At 42.6% G+C, this 27,009-nt stretch overlaps 2 protein-coding genes and 1 long non-coding RNA gene across 10 annotated transcripts in view; 2 read left to right on the forward strand and 1 right to left on the reverse strand.

The window, feature by feature from the left end:
* LOC124306370 (uncharacterized) overlaps positions 1-5,202 on the forward strand; it is an 18,087-nt gene extending 12,885 nt beyond the window's left edge. For 4 of the 6 annotated variants that reach the window (XM_046766992.1, XM_046766995.1, XM_046766994.1 and 1 more), the window contains 3 exons: positions 354-516; positions 957-1,168; positions 4,745-5,202. In XM_046766992.1, the coding sequence (XP_046622948.1) occupies positions 354-516; positions 957-1,168; positions 4,745-4,816 (447 nt within the window). In that variant the 3' untranslated portion in view covers positions 4,817-5,202. Of the gene's footprint in view, positions 1-353; positions 517-830; positions 866-956; positions 3,084-4,744 lie in introns of those variants that run through there. The other 2 variants (XM_046766997.1, XM_046766996.1) reach the window with 2 other exon arrangements.
* Positions 3,636-25,755, reverse strand: LOC124306369 (uncharacterized). Its single transcript, XM_046766991.1, has 11 exons — positions 21,654-25,755; positions 16,033-16,189; positions 15,263-15,376; positions 11,859-12,049; positions 9,448-9,666; positions 8,871-9,021; positions 8,427-8,617; positions 7,896-8,125; positions 6,816-7,216; positions 6,258-6,582; positions 3,636-6,027 (listed from the first exon to the last, which is right to left on the reverse strand). The coding sequence occupies exons 1-11, from the start codon at positions 23,508-23,510 to the stop codon at positions 5,664-5,666; spliced, it is 4,200 nt and encodes a 1,399-aa protein (XP_046622947.1). The 5' UTR covers positions 23,511-25,755; the 3' UTR covers positions 3,636-5,663.
* LOC124306372 (uncharacterized) lies at positions 7,568-11,544 on the forward strand. 3 transcript variants are annotated; one of them, XR_006908595.1, is made up of 5 exons: positions 7,568-7,760; positions 8,410-8,631; positions 8,800-9,158; positions 9,468-9,644; positions 10,328-11,448. It is a non-coding gene; the product is annotated as an uncharacterized LOC124306372 (long non-coding RNA). The 3 variants fall into 3 exon arrangements; XR_006908594.1 differs by lacking the exon at positions 7,568-7,760 and adding an exon at positions 11,465-11,544 and having other exon boundaries at positions 8,505-8,631; positions 10,328-10,422; XR_006908593.1 differs by lacking the exon at positions 7,568-7,760 and having other exon boundaries at positions 8,491-8,619.
* Positions 25,756-27,009: the final 1,254 nt, after the last annotated feature.

Raw genomic sequence — 27,009 nt, forward strand, 5'->3', positions numbered from 1 at the left:
TTCAGAGAGTATACGCTCTGATGGCAACACAATGTTGGGCGTATTTGTGTAACAAGAATCTAGGCGTTTCTTTTTTTTTTTTAGCTGTGTTATAACCATTATCATTGATCAAAAGCTTCTGCACTAGGGTGCTCTCGGGTTTATCGAAATACCCAGAACGCGTTGACGTATACATTATAAGCCCATTGTCACACGGCTGAGCTGTGCAAGCCCTGATCCTTTCTACGTATATGTATGTACATTATAGGTATATGCTATCGACGATACTTTCAACATGCACCAACAACTACGCGTAGGCGTTGGAAAACAACGATTAATGACCTGGTATGCTCGATTTTATCATGTTATATTAGCTGGCGGCAATCGCATTGAACTTTGGCGTTCTGGTGTCCGCTGTCTACGAGGGCATTTACGCACGGAGAGGTGGTGACCCGACTAAACTTCGAGACGTTCATACCTCTCATGGTAACACGATTGACAATCCGGGATACCGGGAAGCCCATTACCCCACGAATGGTGAGTTACTCGACTTGTAAGGCATATCGCTACGTGGTATTTTCGGATGATTTTATTCCATGAATGTTGAGATGTAAAATGTCTGTATTATTCGTATAGAAATATACGTTCAAGTTCCGCATTTGCGTGAATAAAAATTGACGAGCGATTAGGTTTATTTCGAGGTCTTGAGAGAAATAGTACACATAAGCTATTCGGAAACATTATATTTCATTGAAAAAATGTAAAATAATATACCCGTAATGAAATCCATTCAAATGTCTTACGGGTTGCCAAGTTCTACTCTTCTAAAATATGTGAATCCGTTTTAACAGGTTTGACTTTGCGGTGCATCGGCATCGATAACTACGTATATACCTATATACATTATATCTATAGAGACGATATGGATTTTCGATGGCAGACCAGGACCCGTTATATTGACGAGATATTATTTTTAGGGGGTGGTATTTCAATGACCGACGCCAGTGGTAAGCCTCACCCCGGTGGTGCCGGAAACGGATCGATGGCATCGGTGGCAACGTCCGGCAGCGCAGCCAGCACTTCATCCCCCCTTAGAAGCTCCCTGAAGAAGCCAAAACCGATGGGTATACCGAATCCAGGATTTTCCTCGCACAGTCCGACTTTATCAAGAAATGGATCTCAGAAAAAGGTACGAATTCAGACACATTCCACGGAAGTTTGAGACCCGACAGGTAACGATCGTCAAAAATAAGCTAGCCCAAGTTACTCGCTATAAATCTGGCTTAGTTAGTTATAGGTACGGATTCGTTTTGCACACTTGGTTGGATGGTAGTGGTTTGACGCTCGTCAACCTATATTCAATCTAAAATCGAGCCTTGTGATCATAATAAGGGGAACATTAGACGGTGTTATGAAAGTAAGTTTACACGTTGATGATTTGATTGCGGTTATACAGCTGCAGGTATTACAACAATCATGTGCGTGAAACGGATGCCGTCGTCCGAATGTTAGAAATATGTTTATCGTTATGTTGTTACACGTACTGTAAGTACGTACAGTGATCCGAAAAATCTTATGAGACATCCACAGCCATCTTTTGCTTCGAAGTCTAGTTTCAGCCTAAGAATCGTTTGTCATCAAAAAGCCTCGAAACCCTGCGAGAAATTTTCGGGCTATACGGCAAGACCATACGGGGTCATTTGGTCGTTGCATGAACAGTGGCAGTCTTGTTCACCAAATGAATAAATGGCCGCGTATAATATATGATTAATATGGGTCTAATTACGAACAAATGAATATACGGGCCGATATACGAACCTTCGGCTAGCTTTTTAAGGTCACTAACGATTCAGCTGAACTTTGGGTACGTCTCAGAGTCCAATTCTTCGGCCTTCATTCCTCGTCGTTTTCGAAAATACTTCGATTCATTTTATCACTTTTTTCAATTGCAAATTTGTCTTCGAATTTTTAGGATCTTCTGCCGTCGGAAAAAAGTTATGACCTAATGTGATTTTTGTGTATAAAAGTCTGATCTTTCCGAATAAGAAATACTTTGTGAGAGTCATTTATATGCAAAGGGTCAGGAAATAAATTGTTCTGTTTCGACTTTGAAAATTTCAGGATATACTTCAAAACGTTTGCTTTTTGAAACAAGATATAAAACCAGTTTCCAGGAAAAGGTAAGCGGTAGAATACTAAAAATTGAAGTATTTTCATAACTCAGCGTACACTATACATATTTGAATCTAAAATTTTATCCTAAAAAACTGGCCGAAGGTTCGTGGATTGGCTCATACACAGGCACACATGCATCTACGGGACAGTGATTTTCTAATCGTGCAATATTTTAAAACCTGCGATACAATTGAAGAGTAGTCAAGTGTTACCTTACCTATCAGATTGCATTAGAAATGCTCGTTGTGATCCGAGTGATAATTTTCCCAACTATTCGTACCTGGCGCACTGGTAAAAACAGAATTACATGCAAATACAGGAACATGTGCAGCTATCCAACTATATCTATACATACATTTTCGTACGCATTATGCGAATGTTGCGGTTAACGAAAACAGAATCATTGTTATATTTCTATTTATATACGACTTTTTTCCGTAACCAAGTAATATTTAAGATTCGCGTACTTATAGGATAAAATATATGCCTTTGCTACTTACTCGCAAAATATCCGTCCAGTCCGAATAAGGGCAGCTACTGTTTTGGCTGTCATACGGGCAAGAAATATATTACACGTTATATGTATGTCTAATACATAGTGTATACTAGTATATATTTATATTATTACTAACTCATGTACCTACATGTAGCATGTAAGCTTCATTCAAAATTTAAAACGGAAAGAATTTTTATCAACAGCATCGTTGCTGTTATCATTCACGTCGAGTATTATTATTATCAATATTTGTCTTATTGCTATTTTTTATCATTATTATTATTATTATTATTATTATTATTAAATATTTATTATTCTTCAGCGACTTTTTCGTAAGTTACCTCACACCTTTTATTGGGAGCCGGTCTCATGATGTTTGAATGACAATATTGATTTGACTAGAAAATAAAAATAAAAGCGTTATGCGTATGTAGTTAACGTTGAGTATACGGATGCTTCACCCTTCAACCCTTCACGAATGAATGCGACAATCGAAAGGTGTCAAACACTCATCGATTTTAAACGGACGTATTTTCAATTGTTATAATTTCTGTAAGGTCAGGTGAATAAATTATATTGGAAGCAATTGTAATGGATGATAAAAAAAAACAAAAAAAAAAAAATAAGAGTAAATATGATTACAATAAGCGTAAACAAAAGTCATATCCCGTATGTCTTGTTTTTTGATGTTATGCATACTTGTACTGTTGTTACACGCTTACATGAATATTACACAGTACGGCGGTGTTTACGTATGCACCATAAAGTTTTTAAACTTCCAAAACACCTTATAAAAAAATCACTATTACCTACATAAGGTGTTGGGTAATACATCTATCTATACAATATCATATATGAAAATGAGTTTGAATTATGCAAACGTTAAACTAAATAGAATATGGAGAAAACACTTTATCTTGTACACACTCGTTTCAGGCGTGGGGTGGGGGGGATTTGTTTTGCATGATTAAAGAAAACACGGAAGTTTGTAAAAAAAATTAATATTTAATTGTATATCAGTTTACAAGTTAAAAACTTGACGACGAAACTATTGACTTGCGTAACGTCACGGTATAGTAGTACAGGTAATTATTCTCACCAGGAGATAACTGGATACGATTAAATCTGACTCTCGTTATGTTGAAATTGACCGTTTCATGGCATCCTAGCTCGCATGTACAATAGAACCATTCTTATCACCGGTTGATGTCCCGTGACTTTTCGTCAGTTCCGCGTTACAAGAACTACCGAGCCAAGGATCGCAGGTAACTATGTAGGAAAGTATTTATTATACACTTAAATCTGGACGTGTTGATCAATTCACTCCAATTGCGTTGTACTGTAAAATATCGCTGGAGCATTAATCAGCCAACGTGATATTCACGGTTCACAGTGTATGTCGAATCGTTGGATAGCTCGGATGCTTTAATCTTTGAGATTCCATGATGATACGCGCATATAATGGGCTGAGATAATACTCGGGAATTCACGCAACCCGAGGCGTGGGACGGTTGTTCATTACGAAATAGGTATATAACTTATGGTTAAGGTTCGAACTTGAAGTCCAGCTCTTTCGACGCGAAAGAGGAAAGAGTAAAGGTCTGCTGGGTGAGAGGGAGAGCGTAAATACACACAAAAAAAAAATGTTGCTGAAATTGAAAATATCAGTATCGTGAAAAAATAGAAAAAACTATTGCAGTCACGCTATCGTCATGTCAACGATACTGATCTGTTTGTGCGAATATTTTAGTTACGAAACTACAGTTTAGCTGGTAACTTCGATTGTTCGATTCACTACAGCATGTCGGGACAACAGCAATAGTTTTTACGATACCGCTGTTACATTAGTCCGTTTTAAGATTACAACTGCAATGCTACAAGTTTTACCATTCAATTGTCCTGTAACATCAACAACTGGCGATAATCCAATTTTTGGAAGACACTTTATAATTGTCGAACAGATGTAGTAGAAATAGCCTTGATCTCTAGTTGATATTACATCACCTTCATTATTTAGTTTTTTCACAGATCAAGTAGACCAATGAATTAATGATATGGCTCATTTCTGTTTTCATTCTAATTCTCTATTTGCAGTTACTTTTTGGCTGTGGTGCAGCAGTTATATTGTTATATAGAAGACAGCATGTGCGGAACGTACTCCAGTGATGTAAAGTAATACTTGCAACAGCATAAACACGATTTGTACGTCAAGGTAACAACACAACATTGCCGAAATAATGTGATAGAATTGACTGCATCACAATACTACAATATTACAAGTACACAAAAAATGTTCCGAGTCTTTCGGTTTTTACGTGAACTCGTATCTAAAACAATCGAATCATTCCCTCGTCCCTACAATTTCTCATAAAATTGGATGATTAGCAACAATTTTTCAGCAACAACAATAACGTACAATTACCGCATCCGTCGAAATAGTTACCTGTAATTGAAGTCAATTATACTACAATTTGAGTTTCTTTGGCAATTCCTTTTTCCCGTGCTTAAGCGTCGAAGATTCGTGATGCTTGATCACCGCACACCTTGATCGATCGTTACTTAAAAAATATTCTCAAGCGGTACACTAGAATCCATCTGTACATTTCGTAATCACGTTCACACGATACACATGTACCCATATGATAATCGTGTAATACGTATTTCCACGCGCAAACACAGCGTCAGGTGGGTGTAGAAAGTTCTTTTGGACAAGATTTTTAAGTAATTCTTTCAAGTCTATGGTACATATTAACATTACCGTGGGTATCATGAATAGGATATACACGGAGCCTGTATTGCACGATATGGGCAAAGCTACGGGCGTTATCAGGACGACGTGCATTGGAAATGTATCTAATCCAGAACCAGAATATTTCATAATGGTATGCGAAAAATCTGGAGCCATGAGTTGGTGCTGCGAGTGTACGGGGTGGCTGCGGATGCTTATCCACATGCATCCTACCCGTAAATGCGGTAGTATTATATACCTATGCCCTGGAAATCGGACTTATTATCAAAAATAAGTCTCTCGGTCTTTGGGAGCGCTGGATATCAGCTCTCGACGTTTCCACACAGGTGCTGGAATCACCCTGGTATTTTGCGTGGAAGGCGTCGGCGTCATTGACGTCGACATCGTCGTCGTCGTTGTCGTCGTCGTCGTCGCCGTCGGCGGTGACTTGCCCGCGAGGGTTTCAGCGTCAGGTATGTGCCTTGTTTGGTGCCGCGAGTCGGTGTAACGTCTCTTTGTGTATTTCTTATTTTCGTTCGACGATGAATTGATATTTGACTGTTGCTGCTTCGGTGACGGGCTCGCCGGTGAATTACTAGTTTCCGGTTTGGTGATGTGCAGCATTCTCTCGATATCCGCGGTCTTCGACCTGTCAGGTTAAGCGACGTGAGTATACCGATTCTGGTCTGTCATTCGTGTCGACAATCTTGGTATTTGCTCTACAATATTGCACGCGCAAACGGAAATCGTTCAGAAATCGGCGACAACCGAGCTGTTACAACGTCGCGAGTTAGCAGACGATGATATACGCGTTTCATACACTTGTCGCCAATTTCAACGTACAACATTGATCACGCAGCAGGATTGTACATCACCCACCTTAATACTGCACCGCCGATACTAGTGATGCTTGGCGTGTAAGACCCAACCGAGCTCTTCGGGGTTTCCAAGGATGCAGCCGTTGACACGGCGGTCTGACTGTTCTGACTGGTTGACCTCGATATTTGGCGAACTTCGCTCGAGGTAGTAAAGGACACCCTTTGCAGTACAGCGTGATGATCAGGGATGTAGGAAACTGCAGTGACCGCGCTATCGGGACTCGCCGGTGGGCTGGATGCCCACGAGGGTGGCGAGCTTGGGGGTTGATCGCCCGACAGGGTAGTCGAAGATCCCACCGCGCTGTCGCTCCCGTGTCTACCGCCACCTAGGGGGCCAGATTGTTTCTCATTAACGTCTAGCCATGCCATACATCGATGAGCACATCGGAATCGACACTGGGTTCCAGTGCATGCTTGCGTGATGAATCAACAGGTGTTTCACGAGTGGATGAGCAGTACATGAGAGAAGTGTAAGAAATGCTGGCCAGTTGGGTGATGGTAATAGATCAGTTGGACGTATATACTAATTTAAAGTGTGTTTCCGTATTATAACTGTCACCTTCGCTGCAGCCGGATATCGATCGTTGTCTTTGCCGCCGCGGGGGTGCGCAGGGTTGTTTCGGTCCTTCCTCGATGTAAGGTATGTCGGGATCGTCGAGGTTCAGGGTGAACCCGGACATGGGTATCGTCAGGCTGGCCGTGATGACCATGGGTGACGATTTTCGCCTAGGATCGGTTGGATCCTCGCTCGAACCGCTGTCGACACTGTTGCTGCGGGTGCTCCCGTCCTTTCGTCGAAAACCGGGACGTTTCGACCGCCTCGGCCTTGGCCCGATGTCGCCCCCGACGCCGGCTGTCTGATGAAGACACTGTTCCCGCGTCCAGACCTTGCGTGGCGCTACGGCTTCCTCGGAGAACGTCTCCGTCTCGCTGCAAGGATCACCATCGTCCCCGCATTGCCTGTGCGCGAACCTCGTTCAACAATCAATATCGAAAACGAAACGCCGTGTCCCGCCGACCATGTACACTCGGGGACAATGAATCTGAGACGGCTAATTTTTTACACTACAGAGTTATGTTGGCAACACAGAGAAACCTGCAGCGCCACGGTCGGCCGAGCGCGAAACAAACTCAATCTAAATAAACGTAACATAACCTATGACCGTCGAATCTAACCTTACTATTAGAATACGTGTCAATCCAACAAGTCATTATCCCCGCGGTATTCTAAGGTTAGATTCGAGGGTCATGGGTTATGTTACGTTTATTGAGATTGAGTTTGTTTGGCGTTCGGCCGACTGTGGCGCTGTAGGCTTCTCTGTGTTGCCAACATAAGTTTCCAGTGTAAAAAATTAGCTGTCTCAGATTCATTGTCCCCGAGTGTACATACGTAGATATAACAATACGATACAATATCGATACATGATACATGTACGAAGCATCTTACACTGTGTATGCTCGATAATGGATTTATTGTACCGGCTGAGAACAACAAAGTGACAAGGTATGATTATACTAAGGAAATCGTTCGCTATCTCGAATCGCACAAGTCCCTCTTCTATCCGCATGGTTATAGCTGACAATGAGGTAGGTGCAGTAAGTTATACCTACTATATATTTACGGAAAGTGAAAACTTACTCGTCTGCACGGCGGGTCAAAGCGGCGTCCAGGTCGGCGGGATGCGTGTCCATCATGTGGAGATATAGTTCGTCGAGAAGCGCTGCGGGTACGGTGAACAAAACTGAACTATGTTCGAGCAGAGCGCGGACAACGTTTATCACATCGATTCGTTCTTCAGCCCTTTCCGCCGAGATTTCCGGTCGTGTCTGCCCCGGCTTAACGCAGTGCAGGATGTTTGGCGCAAATACCTGCTTGGTCGGTGCAGAAATAAGGTTTTACACAGCTATACCTACCGAGACAATTCGATTATTGGAATGGACAAATTTCTCATAACTCATCATCGAAATCAATAGAACTGAGTTGAGACTTTTGACGGAGTACAAAATTTCTCAATACTCAACAATGAGACCTGGACTACGTTTCGTCGCGATGTAAGAAATGAAGTGTAGGAGAATTATAAAAACCAGTCCGTTCCACCTGCTTTTTTCCTTATCCATTAATCAGTTTTTTTTTTTGTTTTTATTTTTTACAGGCAATTTTTGTTCTTACGGTAGCCAAGTTGGTTGCATCCATCTTGTTACCGGCGATCCATTCACCGGCCTCACTTTTGTGGTCCTCGCTGTTCCCAGCAACTTCACCTAAGAAATTGAGCAAAGCCCACAGAGTGTCACGATTTGGCGCCGGCAACAGTTGAATCAAATGCTGCAGAGCTTCCTGCTGCAGTCGTCTGTTTCTTATCTCTGTAATTTACATGGTAACGATAAATAATTAATGAGTAAGAAATCGTATACATTCAAAGGGTGAAGGACAAAGAATACGTTTAAGGAAATAACAGCCTCGACAACATGGTGGTAATTGTCGAAAAATGAAAATGAAAAATTGACGAAGCATTGATTTCAGTGAAGCAAATTTCACGTTCTAGAACCGTATTTCAACATTCACGAGTCGGGTTATACAGTTGCATCCACACCAATGTGTCCCATGCCAACCTACTCTGTGTGTGAACGAAAGCTTGGTAGAGATCTCTGCACAAAAGAGGATCTGGTAAATCCCGGAAGTATTCCTTCAGCAGAGCAGCCACATCGTGCGGGCATTGGTCAGGGCCAATTTTCGACTCTCGGCCACAGTCGAAATCTTCTCGCAGCTATAACAATGCATCAGTTTTGAGTTAAATTCCGAATACGGTGCGCTTGAGCCGAAGATGGAAGTAACTCTGATAGCAGCAACATGTGAAACGACGCTGAGAAATTGGTTTTGAAAAGGATACCTCCGTTTTGGCAGGTATTTTATTGAAACAGTGTTGCTGTGTATGACATTACTTTGAGCTTAAGTTTATTTATGCCCTGGTAAACTATGGTGCAAGGAAGATTTAGCCAGAAATTAAATAAAACGATACACAGATCCATAAAAACGAAACTAAAAACTAACTTGAAAAAGAAACAGAGTAAAATAATTCTCAATCCAAAGTTCACGATAAAACATAATTGATGAATAATTTTATAAAACATTAAATATATTTGGCGAGATGAAATGAAAGTGGGTAGGCGTAACAGAGTAGACGATAACTCACCTGCCGAACTCTTTTCTTAGAGGGAGATACGCGAAATATACCGAGGGTATGAAGTCCGCTGACTTGGAGGTATTTGATGCATTGTTGGACAACGGCTGGAACGGAATCCCATTCACCCGGAAATCCACCACCGCCACCACTGTCGCTCAGCTCTAGCAATCCCGAGTCACTGCTGGTCAAAGCCCCAGCTTTCGACGGTAATGACTCGCAGGAGCCACCCTTGAAATAATATCAATGCTGTATCCGTACATAATCATCGACATCGTACTCGCTATATAATACGGTACTCAATTTTACGACAACTCTTTGCCGTTAACAAGTTATAACCGGTGCCGACAAATTGATTTTCAATTCGAGAGAAACCAGCAAGAACCTTTTTTTCAAGTGGCTGGCTCTGACACGTATTAACTAGGGCTGTGCGGGTTTCCGAAATTTCAGGCAAAAAAGTTCGGGTTAGGGACGGGTTTGTGTGGGATCGGGTTTTTTAGCGATCCCAGAATGGTTGCGATACCCCAAATCTTCGGAAAACCGGGAATCTTTGGTAAGGAAAGCAGAAATTTTTGAGAAACTCGAAACGTGGGTAACCTAACTTATAGAATATTTATAATATTGGACAAATACTAAATACTAAATACTAAATACTAATAGTAAATGGTATATATAAATGACATCAATATTATCAGAAAATAATACATCATCTTTCACCGGGAGATCCGGGAATCCCGACATTTTCCTGAATCCCGAGGTTTTCGGGAATTACCGGATTCGCCGGGGAATCCCAAAAATTTCGGGAACCTGACCCGACCCGAAGAATTCTGGCACTCGCATAGTCCTAATATCAACTATGCAAATAATTTTGTTATTGTAAACTTGTTTTCAGATCGCTTGAACTTGCAGGCACCGACACTGCAATTTGACAAATCTACAGGTTGTTTAAGCTTGTCTTCGAAGAGAAATATTGCATCAGTATCTGAGGTACCAAATTTTTTGTTTAGCTAAACAGGTATAAAATTTAAGATCAGTAACGGTGATCTATATTCGTATAAACAGTTGTCACGGTATACTTATTTGACGCGTTCTGGTTACACTTACAAACATGTCACCGCAATACAGAAAATTGCACATGAGTTTGGTCCAGGCATTCAATGGTGAACATTGCTTTTCATAATGTAGTAGTTCCACAGATCTTGCGCATCATCTTGAGGATGTAGAGGCGTGTAGGTCGAAATTGTGCCAATGAAAATAAAATTATACAAACAGGTCTCATTTTTATTTTCGACACCTGTGTAAAATTCGGAAGCGATTGTCTGAACCATACCGGAGTTATTTTACTTTTAACTGTTTGTAATCTTACATTGATTCTTACGGGAAACTGTTAGGCTGAATGTAAAATCACGAAAAAGAAAAAGTAAGATAACGCCGGTACGGTTCAGACAATAGCTTTTATATTTTACACCGGTGTTTAAAATAAAAGTGAAAACAAACTGTGTAATTTTCCTTAATTTAGCACTATTTTGATCTATACGCCTGTACACCCTTAAAAGTCGACAGGTTCACTTCTCCATTTATTTCTTGATATACTTTATGCGACGAAGAAAGGGATAAGAAACGAGCGGGCGTTACAGACGGACTGCAGATAGTTGCGCATGCGTACCATGCGTGGTTCCGATTGAAACTCTTGGCGCAATGTTACAAGCCCTCCTTTAAATAAAGCCTCTTACAAAATTAAGCGGTCTTAATTAACCCGACGGTAAAATTAGTCCCTCTGGCCCTGTTCTATTCTCGTCCACGATCTGTGACGTCACGTTTCGCCTTTGCGATGACGATCAACTGCATGCAACGTAGTTTCGCTAGTTGCCAGTTTGAATCGGTCAGGTGTGCCGACGTAGTCTTATATATACATGCCACGAAAATTTAGAATATTAAACTACGCCATGCCTGCGCGTAATATATTTCACACCAAGATCGTCGAATTTACTATTGAAGTGTAAACCTATATTAACCTTCCTTATTTCAGTCTCCCGTTATAAATACCTGTACGTATTTATTTTTCGTCGAGTGAAATCGCTAGTACGAAAACAGTCTCTCCTCGAAAGAATTTAAAACGCAAAACTGTCCCGCACGGTGACCCGGGTTTGGATTGTTGAAGGTAAGTATTGCTGAAGGATTGCACAAGTTTGTCAAAAGTGTCAAGAGCAAGATAATCGGCTACGGGTGCAGCGATCGAAATCGTTACTTCAAATAAATTTGAGTCGACTACCCCTCATGTGCAGTAGACATTTACGGGGACATTCACGTAGATCACAGCAGTAAAAATGATGCTGGTAAGGACGAGCATGGGCATTCAGGGAGTGTGAAGGTGGGCATCTGCGGTGGCATGCAAGGGTTCAACATCTTTGGTACGCGCATACCTCGTCTGTTTTCGCAGCGACGCTGGGCACTTCAATGAGACTGGTAAAACTGGCCCTGCTTCCGTGTCTACTGTTTCTCGTCAAACTCCCAACGTCGCTGATCTCTCCAGCTGCAGCGGCGATCCTGGCGATCCTGTCGTTTTCGAGGCACTGGGACAGTGGGATTCCAAAAACCAGACCACCTACGGATTCTACAGACGAAATGGATCATCGGTAAATCATACTGCCAATGTTGGGACCAAATGGGAATATGGTATTACAGCTTCGGCATTTGCCACCTTGAATATTGATCTACGAGACATTGTCGTGGTGAGGGGTTGGCTATGGAAAAGAATGAAAAAATGCTTGGAGCAAAAGTTAGTCGAGTTGAAGAATTTCTCGCATCATCTAACGTTAGCTCTGTTCATTTTCTGCGGTGTTTTATTTAAGAACGATGACGCATTCCGTGAAGATTGGTTCTTTTGAAAAAGGGTTCGCTTCTTATATCCCGAGCAAAGACTTTAACGACTGCTTCAGAGGTAACGGATGACGATGACGTCACATGTTACACTGCCGACCAAACAAAGGTTGAATATAGCTGTATATTTATAGATATCGTGCGATACAATATCGAGGTTCAAGGTGGTTCTGCCGTGTATCTGAATTTTACTGTCGACACGCTACTTGTGAGAACAGAATTAGTTGGGAGGTGATTTTCGGTAATTGGGATCATACAGGGATCATTAATTGAGAATTGTGTTTCCAAAGGTCTCGAAAGTTCAGATAATTCGGTAACGGTCCCAGACCCGACTTGCTGGACCGTTGCTTCGTCTAACTTTCAGCACGCAGCGACTCGATGAGTTGAGGTTTTCATTGACCTGAAATGGCGCGGCTCGCAAGAACTTCATCGGTTATCCCGCAGACCATTGAGTTTTTTTTTTTTTTTTTGTCTTTCATCTTCTGCGACAAAGTGACAAGTGCCATTTTGATAAATCGACAGGCATAAAGTGAGGTGTGCCTGTCGACGGTCGACTCACATCTGTGTAGGTAAATAGATCGTTATATAAGATATCCTATTGTGGATCCAACCCCTTTATAACTTCACAGCTGTACCGTGTATTTACCTCCGCTATTCGGTTTCATGTTCGCGAAGGTCAACTTAGGATAAATTGGTAGTAACTGAAAGGAGGAGGATGTAGACGCAGACCTGCCACTACGAGTTTTCTCTGAATTTTTATGCTTTCCTCGGATACGTCACATCGCGAGAGAGAAGTCAGTGCTTTTCGGATATCTCGGTCCAGTATTCGATTATCGGTGCAACCCACCTGCTGACACGTCGTCATCGACATCGACAAGATCACGTCGAAACGTTCCAATGACGAAACCGTCCCGCGAAACGCCGCGATGGCTGTACCGGTGGACTCGACGTCCGCCAAACTTGTATGATATAGAAACGCTCAACATGCGTATACGCATCCCGATATAGAACGCAATCTGGGACATTGACGCTTGCAAGTTCCAAGCATATTGTTCGATATTATATTACGATACGTTCACTCAAGTAAGACGATCCTTCAAATTCAAGTTTTTCCCACTCACACGACTCACGTACATGGGTATAGTTTCATGTCATGGATATCTTTTAGGTGAATTAGGTACTCCCGAGTCCAACACTTTATAAATTATTCACTGTGTCATGCACCGTGTCTTAATCGAATGATTTTAAACCGCATTGAACGCAAGCCAAAGCAAAAAAATCTAATCCCCTATATTCGAAATACCTCGTGAGTTTCGTACGTATTCGCAATGATACGACTTCACTTGTAACATTACTCTGCGCTGCGCAGGTAAATTTAACCACTGCGGGATTATGGTAGCCAAAATTCCGTGAATTATTCACTTGAAATTGGGACTAAAGCGAAAGAACATACAGGCACAATTCTCTTGAATACAAAGAACGTTACGAGTTTGAAAAAATGTTATTCCACGTTCCCGATCGTCGCTTAGGGTATACATACATATATATCATATAATGCGGCACGTAGTATTTCAGAAGAAGGGCAATAACGATCCTAGCAAAATCTACTAACGGTAACCCGGGTGAAATAAGAGACATTTTCAGTGTCTAAATTTACCGAGACCGAGAGAAGATGCGGTGGTATTGCATATTTCTAGATATACGTATCATGCACGCTATGTATTAAGCACTCGTATGCGCTTGCGTATAAGCGTGATGCACAGGTATACGGATACACGTATATTCGTCGGTTGGTTTACTCGGGGTTTGTAAGTGCCGGGCGTCAATCAAGACTCTCTTTGGTGCGCGGTCACTCACTTGGCATGTAACCGGTCATCACCTTTAGGACTGACAATGAAAGTGAGTTATGCATGGTGGGTTGCCTAGGCCGATCTCCGAGTTTCAGCGAATCAACGTGTGGGGGAATAACTCGAGTGTAATCTTCAGTACTGGGTGTCCCTTGACTTAAAAACTATAATGTCTGAGGTCCTCGGACGAAATTCCACGACTCGTCGTAGCAACGTTCGATCAATCTTGTTGTTGGATCTCCGTATCAGAGACGGACAAGTCAGCCGACGCGGATGATGCAACAGTTGCCAAGAAGTATTCATCTCTCAATGTTTCAACGCGAGACAAAAATTTGATCGTCCCGAGAAGCGTTAAATTGCGATCACATTTCCGGTAAAAATATGCGAAGTGGGTGAATGCGATAATGGTAAAACAGTATAGGACCTATTGCTGCGGACAGTGATCATTGAGATGGTATGCGATAAAGGCGCGATGCGTTGCCGCTTCGGTCTATTTCAAGATATTTATATATAGGCCTATACTTTGGAGCCCGTTTATACTACAGGCCACTCTATTCAGAGCATCTTTCATACACATTGATGCGACAAGGAAATAAAGGGAGCCGTGCGAACGTTGAAAGTCGGTACATCCAATGACAACAGTACTCCCACTGCCTATTGAATTCGGGTAATTTAAGGCATACGTAATTTGCACGCCTTTGCACGATTCTTTTCTAGCGTACTCTATGGCATTTGAATTACAAACCTGGAATGTACGGCGGTTTTCGAAGCGAGTCAGCTTACGGCCGTGTGTTTCTATACCTATATGTATACATACAACACGTGTAACAGCTGTAGGCATGATAGACGTCACATCGGTGATATCATTCTCGTGATCGATGCGTGCTTTCTGTACCCCAAACGTCACAGGTGACCCATAACTTTTTCTTTTCTGCAGCATGCAATTCTACCCTGACTCACACGATTTCGGTACCATGTATACCGCCTGTCGCATGCAAGAAAAATTCGAAAATCTTGGCGCGTTTCATTAGTTTGAATGGCATACTGTAAGCGTACTTCGTACATACGTCAAGGTGTGCGCACACATGTCCGCGACTCACCTTTATCTTTATCATCTTTTCCCTTGTTGTCGAAAAATCCGGTTGTGAGAGCCTTGCGCTTCAGTAAATAAGCACGACGTTTCGGTTTCGTCGTTACCGAGCCGCCCAAAGTTTCTGCAAACAGAAAAATTATATCAGGATTCGTGCATTATTATCCGTAGCATCTGGTCTGAGATTACATTGGTTTTTCGCGTTTTTAACGTACTATTCTTCATTTTGTTTCAGTTAGAAAAAATAGGTAAGCATCTGTAACCGTGGATGTCTGCTTGGAGAGTCTGATTACGCAAGTATGAGGTATCAGCGTATACCTTATAGCATTCGCTTCTTTGCACGAGTCCCGCCTTATCTTTAAACTGCAACGGTGCAAGTGATCAAGTCTTTCTCAGATCTTACCGTGGGTAAGGCGACAATACGTTTCATCATGCAACACTCTCATACTTTCAGCTAAAATTATTAAAAGTATCTAAACGTGATTCACGCGTTCACCCATTTCTTGAAATCCATGCACGTTGTGTGTGCGTTTAACGTACGTGATGCACCGATACATCGTCAAATGAATTTTAGGTACATCTGTAGTGTCGAATTATTGATTGATGAGCAAATCGTGAAATTCAACCACGTCGCAAGTTCCGCAATTTTTTATTGTCACGGTATATCGTTGCCGTGTAATAAAAAGAGTATAACAAAGTTTCGTCGTCCGTCTTCTATCGTCGCGCGGACTGGCAATGAGAAGTGAACGTGACCAAGTCGAAGGCATCGCGTAGACTTACCGGTAGGTGGACGAATGTGGACCCCAAGATTTAGGGCTTGTAATTTCGCGACAGCCACTTGACAAAGCACGCGGCGTTCAACGTCCGAGAGCGCTCGAAGTGGTGCATCTTGAAGAGTGACGCGGCGACCTCCAGCCCCAGCCCAAGTGCATCTTCCCTGTAGATAAGCCAGCGAATGGAAGAGAGACAAATAAATCAACGAATTAAGTTTAACTATTCGACGGTGAGAAATTGTAAAGACATAATATTTTACATGATTTGCAATATATTTGTAACAATGTTTAATCGTGTGGCATTCGATAGTCGTCATCGTAGTCGCGTAAGGTTTAAGGTACGGATAGGTATCCGTGTACGCTGTTTTATGCGATGAGCATTCGTAGCGCTGCCGCCCGACGGTTAAAGTCGGAGAATAAAAGGAGACACGTTCAATTTGAACAGCAAAGCTATGTGTAAACTTTTAGAGGCTCGTATAAAGCGACACTTTGTTTTCCAAGTGCTTGCGGGAATCATCGAAGGATGTTACGCAACGGGCTATATCCGTTTCAGTCGGTCAGTGTGGAGAAAATATACCTCGGACGGTCACCAAAACTTGGAAACCTTCGGAAGAGACGAAAATTACTGACGTCGTTGCATTGAACTGACGAATTTACAGTATAAACGGACTATGAAGCCTTTCCTCCTGCTGTATAAATCATCTTCAATTAATAAGGTGAGGTTATGCAGTATAAAAATATATTAGAACAGTATAATAGTTTGAAGTTTATCGCCATGCTCATCGTCAGTTAACCCTTCGTCCCACTGTGCGCCTCTCTCTCCATAATAGTATCAGCTGTCATACCTATCTATAAGACAAGTATACTGTTTTACAGCTAACAATAAACATCAGTTTGATATCACCCTCCAATTTCGTTGCAACTCGTGTATGTTGCAAAGCATTGAAAACTAATAAAAGACAGGTATTTCTTTATAGGCGGGAAAACGGTTTAAAGGGGTGATGAATGGGTGTTAGGTGAAGAATGTCGAGGGTATAATCTCTCTTTTACTGGGTTGTACACCCGAGTAAAATCGATTTTAAGCCGCCTAATTTTAGCGGGGTGGAAATGAGGTTGGCAGCACTAGCGGCCAATTTATTACGCCTATTGAATTACGCACGTAGTATCTGCTCGTACGCCGATATGATTGGTTAGAGGCTGCCGGAGCCAACCTTGTGTTTGACGTGCTTATACGTGGTGGGTACTGCTAATCGACTTCGCTCGGTTGTACACCTAACATTCTACTACCGTAATGGGCCTAATTAATTTCCCACGGAGGGAAAGGAATTCTTGAACCACTAAAATAAATTTGGTTGGAGTCCATTCTCTGCGATCTAGTATCCCTTATTTATTTCAAACACGATGACTTCGATTCGACTATTTCGATTTAATTAGTTGGTCAAAATGATTTGGTCAAGCAAATTCCTGGATTCAACAAAAGCCTTTTTTGTCGTGATCGAGTGAATTATTGATTTGAATGAAGCTTTTGATGTGTTTCCGAAATTGAGTCAACTAAATATCGTTTCAATTGAAGTTTATGTATTGGTCCTCCAAATCGCATGTTTGCTGACAGAAACAGTTAGGTACTTCAAATAAAATAAGTATACGAATCTAGCCAGCAAAAAATTTACATCGATCGAATGCCATACTTTATTGTTCTAACCGGAGCTTGTTTGGCCGAACTGGTCGAATCAGTTACAGTAATTTGTTTACGAGGTAAAAGAAACGCCACATGCTTTGAAACAAGCAGAGAATATATATTCATTGTAAACATCCGGATACTAGTGCTATAAACGACCACTAGGCGGCGAACGTTCTCGCTACGGAAGTTGCTTCAGAGATAGTTATAAAACTGGGTAGTCGGCTGGAAAGTCAGATACGGATCACGTACGATAAATTCGTGATCGGACCTGTTACAAACGATGAAATCATAGTAACAAGTTACGCGTCATCAAAATTGAGATAGACTACAAATGTACGAAAACTATATTGACACGTGATCAATTTATACTACTATATATTTAATAATAAGTTTGCGGATTTCAACTATTGAATATCGAGTAAAACCGATGAAAATTTCGAACGAACAGAATTATACATGATATTATTCGAAGCATACGTTTTGTACGCTTGAATAACTCTAATGTTCAGTCAGTGCAAAAGATTTTAGTAACAACAAATTTCGTTACCTGCTTCAACCAATAAACTCTTGAATCAACAAAACATGAATCAGAACAAGCTCAATTTGTTTGGATATTAATAATTTCAGATTTTTAAATCAAACCGATTAAGGTGCGTTCAGTCAAATTTTTAGTCATTTAAATCAGACATTTTCTTGATACAATATTCACATTATTGCAAGAAACACTTGCACCCTGTTATCTTGAATAAATTGTCAATCAGCACTATCATTCAGAGGTTTGATTCAATTCCATATTAAGGTTGTCACAACTATTTCCTACGAAAAAAGTATTTTTTTGAATTAAGTAAGTATTTTGTTTACCGCATTTGACTAGCATTTAGTTAAATCAAACAAATATCACTTGACTCAAATAATTCTTTTCCTTCGTGTAGTGTATTTTGATATGTATTCCTGGTAAGACGTGGGACGATGAAATTCTTTTTCGAACAATAGACTGGGTTGTTAGGATAAAATTTCTTTACACACAATCACCGTGTTAGCACTGTTGATATATTTCTAGGTGACCGAAAGTCAACTCTCCTGAAGACTTGGCCCGAAAACTATACACATCTGTTTGTGAGTAATAATGCGTAAGAATTCACGTTACCGTTCTTACGTGTATAAGTATAATATTTAAGCCTATTGTATATCAGTCAATTTTCTTCGAAATTTTGCTTCCAACGATACGTGAAGATTCTTTCCTTCGTATTTTTGTCCTGTTTGAACCAATACCAAGAAATTTCGTTTAAAAAATGGGCACTTCTTCGCTGTCTCTGCCAATACAAATGTACAGTGTTTTAAACGGGAATGGCTTCCCTCTGAAAATAGCTGTGTTCAAATTCTCGCGAACCCAAGCCACGGTACGAGGTAGAGATTGAGAGCGAGGAAACGTTTCGTGTGTTATTCAGTAACTTGAAACTTGTGGTATATTTTGATCAATTCATTTTCCTAAACTTGACGCGTTCATTTGTGGTTTTCGGTTCAGTGAAAGTTAGCCGTAACTGTCAGCACCGTCTATTTGGGTTTTTGGCATCACTGGGCTAGACCGTGTGTCTTTGTATGTAGGGCATTCCACGCCAAATCCACCCGGGTCTGGCCCTTGACCGCTTGAAATTGGTCTGAAATTGTTTATGTTGTTTTTATAACTCTAAGAAGCACGCTAATGTTTTTCAAATTTTATTTTCAGTCAAATTGTTGTACTTCTCGTTTTACAAACCCACATGTCTGTGGAGCCCGTTGAAAAATCAAGAAAAATTCTCAAAAATCTTGTGTCTGATATCAAAATTTTTAAATTCAGACCCAGGGTGGGTCAGCGTTCGGTTCTACACTTATTTGTGCTTAAAAAAAAAAAAAAAAAAATTGAAGCAGTAGTCGGTCTATCGTGGGTTGCTGCTTAAAAATTGTTATATATAACCCAGCATTTTTAAGAATATCCTCAGATTTTTACAAAGTTATTCTTATTTATGTCGATAAATAACTGAAAACAATTTTCTTCGATACTTTTTTTAAAAGCTCAAATAAGTGTAGAAACGAACGTCGGAACACTAACTCTAGACTTAAAAATTTGATATCTGATCGAAGATTTGTGAGAATTTTTCAGATTCTTAAATCACGTCCAAAGACATGTTCATTTTCAATAATCATAAATCATACAAGTTTACTGAAAAAAAATCTGAAAAACGTTTGAGTGCTATTTATAATTGGAACAACAATGTAAAAAATGTGGTCCAGATGCAAGAGGTCGAGGGTCAAATACATGCATAGGAATATGAACACGTTTCTTAGTTTATAAAACTACGCAGCTATGCAATCTTCGCAGCACTTCGCGAATATTTGGGAATCGTTGGGTTCGATGGATTGAAAAAATCATTTTCGCATTAATTTATTCGCTGTATGTGAATAACGCGTATCTTACGTACCGTAATAATTTGAATCATAGATTTTTTAGTAACCGGTCGTAGCATTCGGGATATTTGCTCGCCACGTGGGGGGTCGTATCGAAGCGCGGCAAACTCACGTAAAAATACGTAGCCTGTTTCAAACTACCTTACAGATATTGCTGCATCCTGCATCATACATAGGTACATAGCTATATAGCACACCGTGCAGAGGATCTACATATTACTGTTCCAATATCTCGGTATATTCATTAGTCATTCTGTCATGCTAAAAATTGATAGTTACATATCGTGAGGGGTGACCCCTCGAGGGACCACGAACATTTGGAGGGTGCACAGTATTCGAAGTATAATGCCTTGATTACACTGTGTTCATAACCAGATCACAGTACTTTCCGCTGCACTTGACGCCTTCCAAAGTGTCGATGACGGTATCGCAATGAACCACCGAAACTGACTTTTTTAATCAGTGTTGTGCAATACATCGATTAATCGCCAGCTCCGATTAATCGTTTATTCCATTAATCAATTAATTGATTAATCGTTTTTCCAATTGATCGATTAATCGACGGTCACGATTCATAATCGCACAGTACTACTTTTAACCTATTGCAGAATGGAATGAGAATGAGAATAAGGTAATAAAAGACGTATTTGCACGGTTCCGTGGTGCCACATATTTTCGAACGGGAGGTTCACGTACAGTCGCGTCTGCGACATGGTACACCCTGCATCGCTTTGAAGAAAATGATATTTTTCATCCAACGTCCGATCAATCAAGTTGTTACGCACGTTAAAATTAAGGGCATGCTAACGCAACTTTCATATCTTATTCTGTATTCCATGCCGATGTAGGGACCTAAATATTTTGAAGCATGTAGGATGATGACAATAAGTACCTAAAAATGTATTCAATCCGTATTTAAATTTGGTAGCAATTACGTAGGCAAGTGTGCGAAGGAAAGCATCCTCGAACGATTGATCCCTGTACAGGCAATTTGCAGTTTGCTGTTCTTCCTTAGGGAGAAGATGAACAAATGGACTAGTGAATTAGGTAATTAAATAAAATAAAATTTGACCTGTCCCGATTGGGATCTCGGTAATTGGCAATTCCTTTCAGCGAATACAGCTGGTGTACGCATGCATCACCCGTTCCCTGTAGCGGTGAAGGGTGTTGTGGAAATAGTCCAACGCTCGAGCTGGTAATTATCTTGAATCTTTTGCAAACACTGAAATAAGTTAAGGGTCGGCACAAAATATACTTCGATGGTTGAGAAAATATTCATTCCGAATGAGAGAGGTTCACGGGGCACGTACAAGGCGAAACTTTGAAATAGCGATCAAAGACGAGCGCATAGTGATTTGTGCATGTTAGACGTGGGTACGCACGGAGGCATGTCTGCCACACGTTAGGTAGGCATGCGTTTATACGCATACGGTCATAACGAAGCGTGTATGTAGGTTATAACATATGTATAATTATAAAGCACGCGGAGACGTAGAGCTCACCTGCGGTGTCCATACGGATGGTTGATTGGAGGCTCTCGACGTGCTCTTGCTCCTCGATCGCCATATCTTCTTGGCCACCAACCTGCTTCCGTGATGCACCACGCTGCTCGACGATTTACTTTTCTGCATCGCTGCGCCACCTGCGGAATTCGAGGACGTCATAGCTGGAGAACCTGGCGCTGAATGCGGCTTGTCTCTGTTAGGATTGGAACCATGCAGGAAATGGGAGAGGAAGGAATGGTGTTGTTTCGGTGTCGGGGGTGTATCTTCCGAGCCTAATCCAGCGTCAATACTACTACGTGAACTAGCGTTACGACTCCCCGGCGACGTGGTCTCCGGATCCGACAAATTATCGACGATATCGAACATTTCACGGTAATTAACGGCCCAATTATCCTGTGTCTGACAACCCTTGCTGTTACCGTCATCCTCGCTTGGTCTCGCACTATCGTCGCACCTTGCTTTAATGTTTCGCAAATTTCTGTCATAGTTTACCCTCTTGAACCTATCGACCTTCTCAGCGTCCATTGATTTCTTCCGTGCCATTCGAAGGTATCGTTTTATGGTATCGCTGACGGACGGTGAAACATCGTCATTGTCCACGCTACTCCTACGCCGCGACGATCCTGCGGGACCACCCAACTTTTGGATGTCCTTGCTGGTCTGCTCGTCCCGTTCTGGCAGGCAGGATTCGATGACGTCCCGCGGTATCGGGTCGGTTTGGACGATGTCGTCGACCGGTCCCCTGTCCGTGCTCGGGCCTTGAACCGCGATCAGCGGCGGCGGCGATCCGAGATCCCTTTTTCTGTCCGGCCAGCCACCTCCAACGTCCTTCTGCGGTCTAGCCTCACGATCAGTGTTGAAACGCCACTGGGATGCGGGTAACGCGCAAGCACCCATGGACCTCGGGCCCCGAAAGCCCCGTGTACACCGTAAATCGAAGTACAATTTTTCGAGAAGCTTACGGTCCGTCAATATGTCGGATATCACGTGATCGCGATTTGGCGATTTACTGTAATAACGGCTAAGGGTATCGAGCAACGACTTGTGCACGTAGTCGCCCTGGTAAGGTAGCATGGTCTTCGGTACGCCACCGCGATGAATGTTCGAGACGTCAGTTCCGCGACCCTGGGCCATTATAAGGTCAAGATGCTGCTGAAGCTTGTCGATAAGATTTTGGTAATTAAATGGTTTGTTTGACTGACTTGTATCTTGGTTGAGGGAGGATTTTACGGGACTTGTCGTACAACCCTCTCCTTGCATATTCAAATATTTTTGTAACATGTCCGCCAGTGCTTTCGCCTCGGTATCCTCTTGGGGTAATTTTCGCTGAGCTTCCGGTGTGACCGGAGAGCTGCCGATACCAGCACCGGCCTGCAGCCATTCCCGTTTCATTTTTGTTATGTCAAATCTTCCCCCGGACGTTGCCTGGAGAAGGAACGCCGGACCGGGTCCGCGTGTCTCGTTTACGTCAGCCTCGTCGGCGGAACTCGCCTTGACTCGACAGCTGCCACCCCTTCCGGTTCTCCGGCGTCGATGGGTACGGAAGCCCAACGAGCTTGGATACGAGGCTTTCCTCAGGAGCAAAAACTTTGGTTCCTTTTGGCACATTTCCTGAAAGTATTCCTCGATCTTTGGTATATCCTCTTGGCGGTTGTGCACCCCGTCGGGTATTAGTTTCCTTCCCGCATCCGCCATGTAGCGCCAAGTCTTTCGAGTCAGCAGCCATCGCTCTTTCGTTGGTTTTATAGGCCGCTTCGTGCGCTTATCTTTGGACGTTGGAGTGGTGTTGCGAGAGGTACCTGCTTCGCTGCTGTCCCGTCGTGACCTTCTTCGGGCACCGGATCGCTCCGCCATCGCGATACCTCTGGCTCCGTCCTCCTTTTTAACCACGCGAACCACTTTTGAACACTCGAATCAACCTAGCGTTAAATATATTGCAACCTTTACGGATAAATCAGCAAGACACCCGTACTAACGAGTAACCATTGCGGCGTGATTCAAAGGGCAGAGAAGAGGGAACGGCGGGGAGGATGTGTGGGGGGGAGGGCAAACGTCGGTGTCTTTCACGTCAACGTCAATCGCGCACTCCACCACCAGGTCACAGTGTCACACCAAGTGGAATACTACGAGTATCTCACAATCAGTTTCCCTGCGGAGCAATCGAACCGACGATATTGCGCGAGTAAAGTTTTGCGTTATCACCGTTCGCTTGTTCACCTGTATCGGATATCTCAGTGGGGAGGTCGAACCATTCGATACGTTTAAGATTTGTCACTTTGCAGAATGAAACTTGGGGAGACGATCTCGCGACATGGTGGTTCATTCCCGAGCGTCGCCGGCGGAGATGCGGGCTGGGCACACCATGGGCCGGTGAACAGACGATGTGGCGCGAGGGGTGAACTGGGTCGACCTGCTTCCGAACCCGAAGTACGTCCGAGAAAACTTCGGCCCAATACCCGACGAACAACAACCGTAATAAGGTCTCCCGATGACCCGCCACAGCCGAATCCACTCCCAACAGCCCGGCTGACGGCCGTGTCGTTGCGTTTTTAACGCATAGCTAGTACGTAGGTACTATGACGCATGCCTATCAACCCGGTGCCTGGGCAGAAAAGTTGCCGCGACAAGGACAACAGTTTTTCAGCATGCAAGTTTGACTCGATTGCCTCTAATCCTGCGATCACCGCACACACACTATTGCCACTTTCATCGTAGTCAACCTGAACGGGTTTGCTGTTGAACTGGGACTCTACGAGGACGATAAGAGGCGACGAATTCTCCCCTAGAGTGAAGTTCGAATCGCGTCCACCATGTTACGGTTAACGTCTGTTGTCTATGTTTCACTTGAGCCGGCAAGGTGGAGGCTCGCCAAGGTACACGACTACTGCTCAGGGCGCCGCGACGTCGTGGACGCTCTGTGTCTAAAAGCGTCTCTGGCCCTCCCCTTAGCCGCTTTTCCGCATCTCTCCTTGATTCCATCGTCAGCCGGGAGTGCTTCGCGCGCCAGGAACGGTTGAGCCACCTCACTCTTCTCCGTCTCTCCGCTGGGAGGATGAAACGTACCTAATCGACGAGACACAGTGATCGGGACACTTGCCGAGAGGAAGGTGATTGAGAAGCGTGGGCATTTGCAACTGCCGTGTAGACCTATACCTACGTCTTTGCTAGACGTTCAGCATGTTGTACCCCACCTCGTCGTTCACGGGTCAAGAGTACACACGGGCAAACGCGTGCGTCTCGCATTGTACCAAGTCTCTGCCCGACGGACAGACGGACCCAACGCGATCGTCGATAGATATCGTATACATGCTGGCATATCGCGTATGTTGCGTGTGCGTGCGCACGCGCGCGCGCTCGTATGTTTGTCATGTGTGCGTGCCTGCGTCTGCGTATGTGTGTACATGTGCAGCGGGACGTTGTGTTGCAAATACACTTCCAGCAATATTTGCAGCTCTTGAATTTCATTTTGCCCGGAAAATAAATAAAATTACTTTCCACGAATTCTCAAACGGGTGTCTCGAAATTCTGTGAATCTGCTGCGACGCGGATGACGGTCTGAAACAACCTTTTTTCAATCGTTTCGGATCAAAGTCATTTTCTTTCGCTGACTGATATCGTGTGGCGCTTGACGCGAAAAAGCTCCCACGCTACAGATCACTTTCTTTGCAATCTCTGTCACTCCCTGGCTGTAACGTCTTGCGTTGATACCCTCTTACTAGCACTATATTTGTATTACGTTCCCGCCTCACAAATAAATATTCGACTAACTTGTGGCAATTTAAGTTGCCGTATGCGACAACTGTGATGACGTTAATGTGAATGTCGTATACTGTCAAGAAACAAATCAAATACTAACTTGACAGTATAGATTAGTTTTAGACCAATGCTCTTGCATCAAAAATACTACCACTGCGCAAGTAATACAGTTTATAATGTTCTGCGTTCTTCGTCGTCTTGTGGGAAATAAAGTGTGACTGTCGTAAAACGTTCACGGTTGGCTCTGATGCGTTTTGAATATTTCCTTACGGTGAGGAATTTGGAAGATGGAGTAGGAGGCTAACGTATAGAAGTGAAAAATAAATCTTGAGCAACCCAAGGAAGAGCTCTCGAAATATACGACGCAGGAAATATCTAGCGGTGGTTTTAGTTGAGCAACGCAGCGAAAAGTGACGTCACGACGACAAGGGCCAAATGAAAGCAACTTTTCAACTTTATTTTAGGACGAATCTCGAACGAACGGTGTAAAGCTTATATGGTTGCCCGAACTCGTGGGATACCTACCGCAAACTATAATATTTTGGTTAAGGAAATACAAGACCATAGTTCGTAAATGGATCGGGTGTATCTACGTGTACGTATAACGGGTATCTCTATACCGATTACCGGTAAAAGAGTATCGTATTCTCGTTTCTTCCATCACCCTGCAGACACCGTATGATAGTCGCACAGCTTTGCAGAGCTTGCGATCAACGTGTCTGTTAGAAATTTTTAAACAAAGATAAATAGAAATGTCAGATGGAAAAGTCGAAAACTATGAAAATATCTTTGTGATTCATAGCGAGAAAAAATTATGTACAGCACGACTGCCGGCAGCTTCACCCGTCGCGCCATCGACTCTGATCGACTATAATTATCGGGGCATGGCGTCGGAATACTTGGCAAATGTTGAGGATTATAAACACATTAGGATAGACGCGTGGTGGTCCTAATCCTACCGGTTACGCGCTATGAGTATCATGATTATAAAGAAAGTGCGGCTCTTAGGATAGATGCGTAACATCTCACGGAAGTGTGAGACATGCGAAACGTTTCCAACGTAAATGACGTTGCTGCTTCTCAGTGCATTTGACTTGCGGGACGCCAAGTTTTACAAAACATCTTATAAAAGCCACATTGTAATTAATCCAAAATCATTTACAAGTTAGCCCTATTGCACTCGGAATGTATATACCTTAGAAAAAATAACTGTTTTTTCACTTACGTTACATGATATATTGACAAAACGATAACCTAAACAAAATGCGTCAGATCTCAATGCGAGAGAGCGTTTCTCTTCGATTTTTTGAACCTGTTACCAGGTTGAGGCAATGATTGCCCACGAACGGATCACACATTAAGACGAGTGAAAGATAACAGAACATGTGAATGTTTCTTCAATGTAATTTCCTTCGGAAAATATAGTCTAGTAGAATGTCTATACTGCACGTTACTATACATTGTATGTTATACTTTGTGTAGTTGAATCATATAATTCCGGGCCATTCACAATCTTCACCGAAGAAGAAAATTTTTGATAACTGTACAACGGATGAACGTACATACTAAGTTTGCACACTAATTGCCTCAATTTTCA

The sequence above is a fragment of the Neodiprion virginianus genome, chromosome 5 (genome assembly GCF_021901495.1).
Source record: "Neodiprion virginianus isolate iyNeoVirg1 chromosome 5, iyNeoVirg1.1, whole genome shotgun sequence".
Classification (NCBI taxonomy): domain Eukaryota; kingdom Metazoa; phylum Arthropoda; class Insecta; order Hymenoptera; family Diprionidae; genus Neodiprion; species Neodiprion virginianus.

What these genes read in the sequence shown, in the direction of transcription:
- LOC124306369 (XM_046766991.1), bottom strand. Translation starts at nt 23,510, where the DNA reads ATGGCGGAGCGATCCGGTGCCCGAAGAAGGTCACGACGGGACAGCAGC. An exon ending in CCACATTCGTCCACCTACCG is followed by an intron (nt 15,377 to 16,032) that starts GTAAGTCTACGC and finishes TTCTGTTTGCAG; the next exon opens with AAACTTTGGGCGGCTCGGTA. An exon ending in TCGCTGCGAAAACAGACGAG is followed by an intron (nt 9,667 to 11,858) that starts GTATGCGCGTAC and finishes TATTATTTCAAG; the next exon opens with GGTGGCTCCTGCGAGTCATT.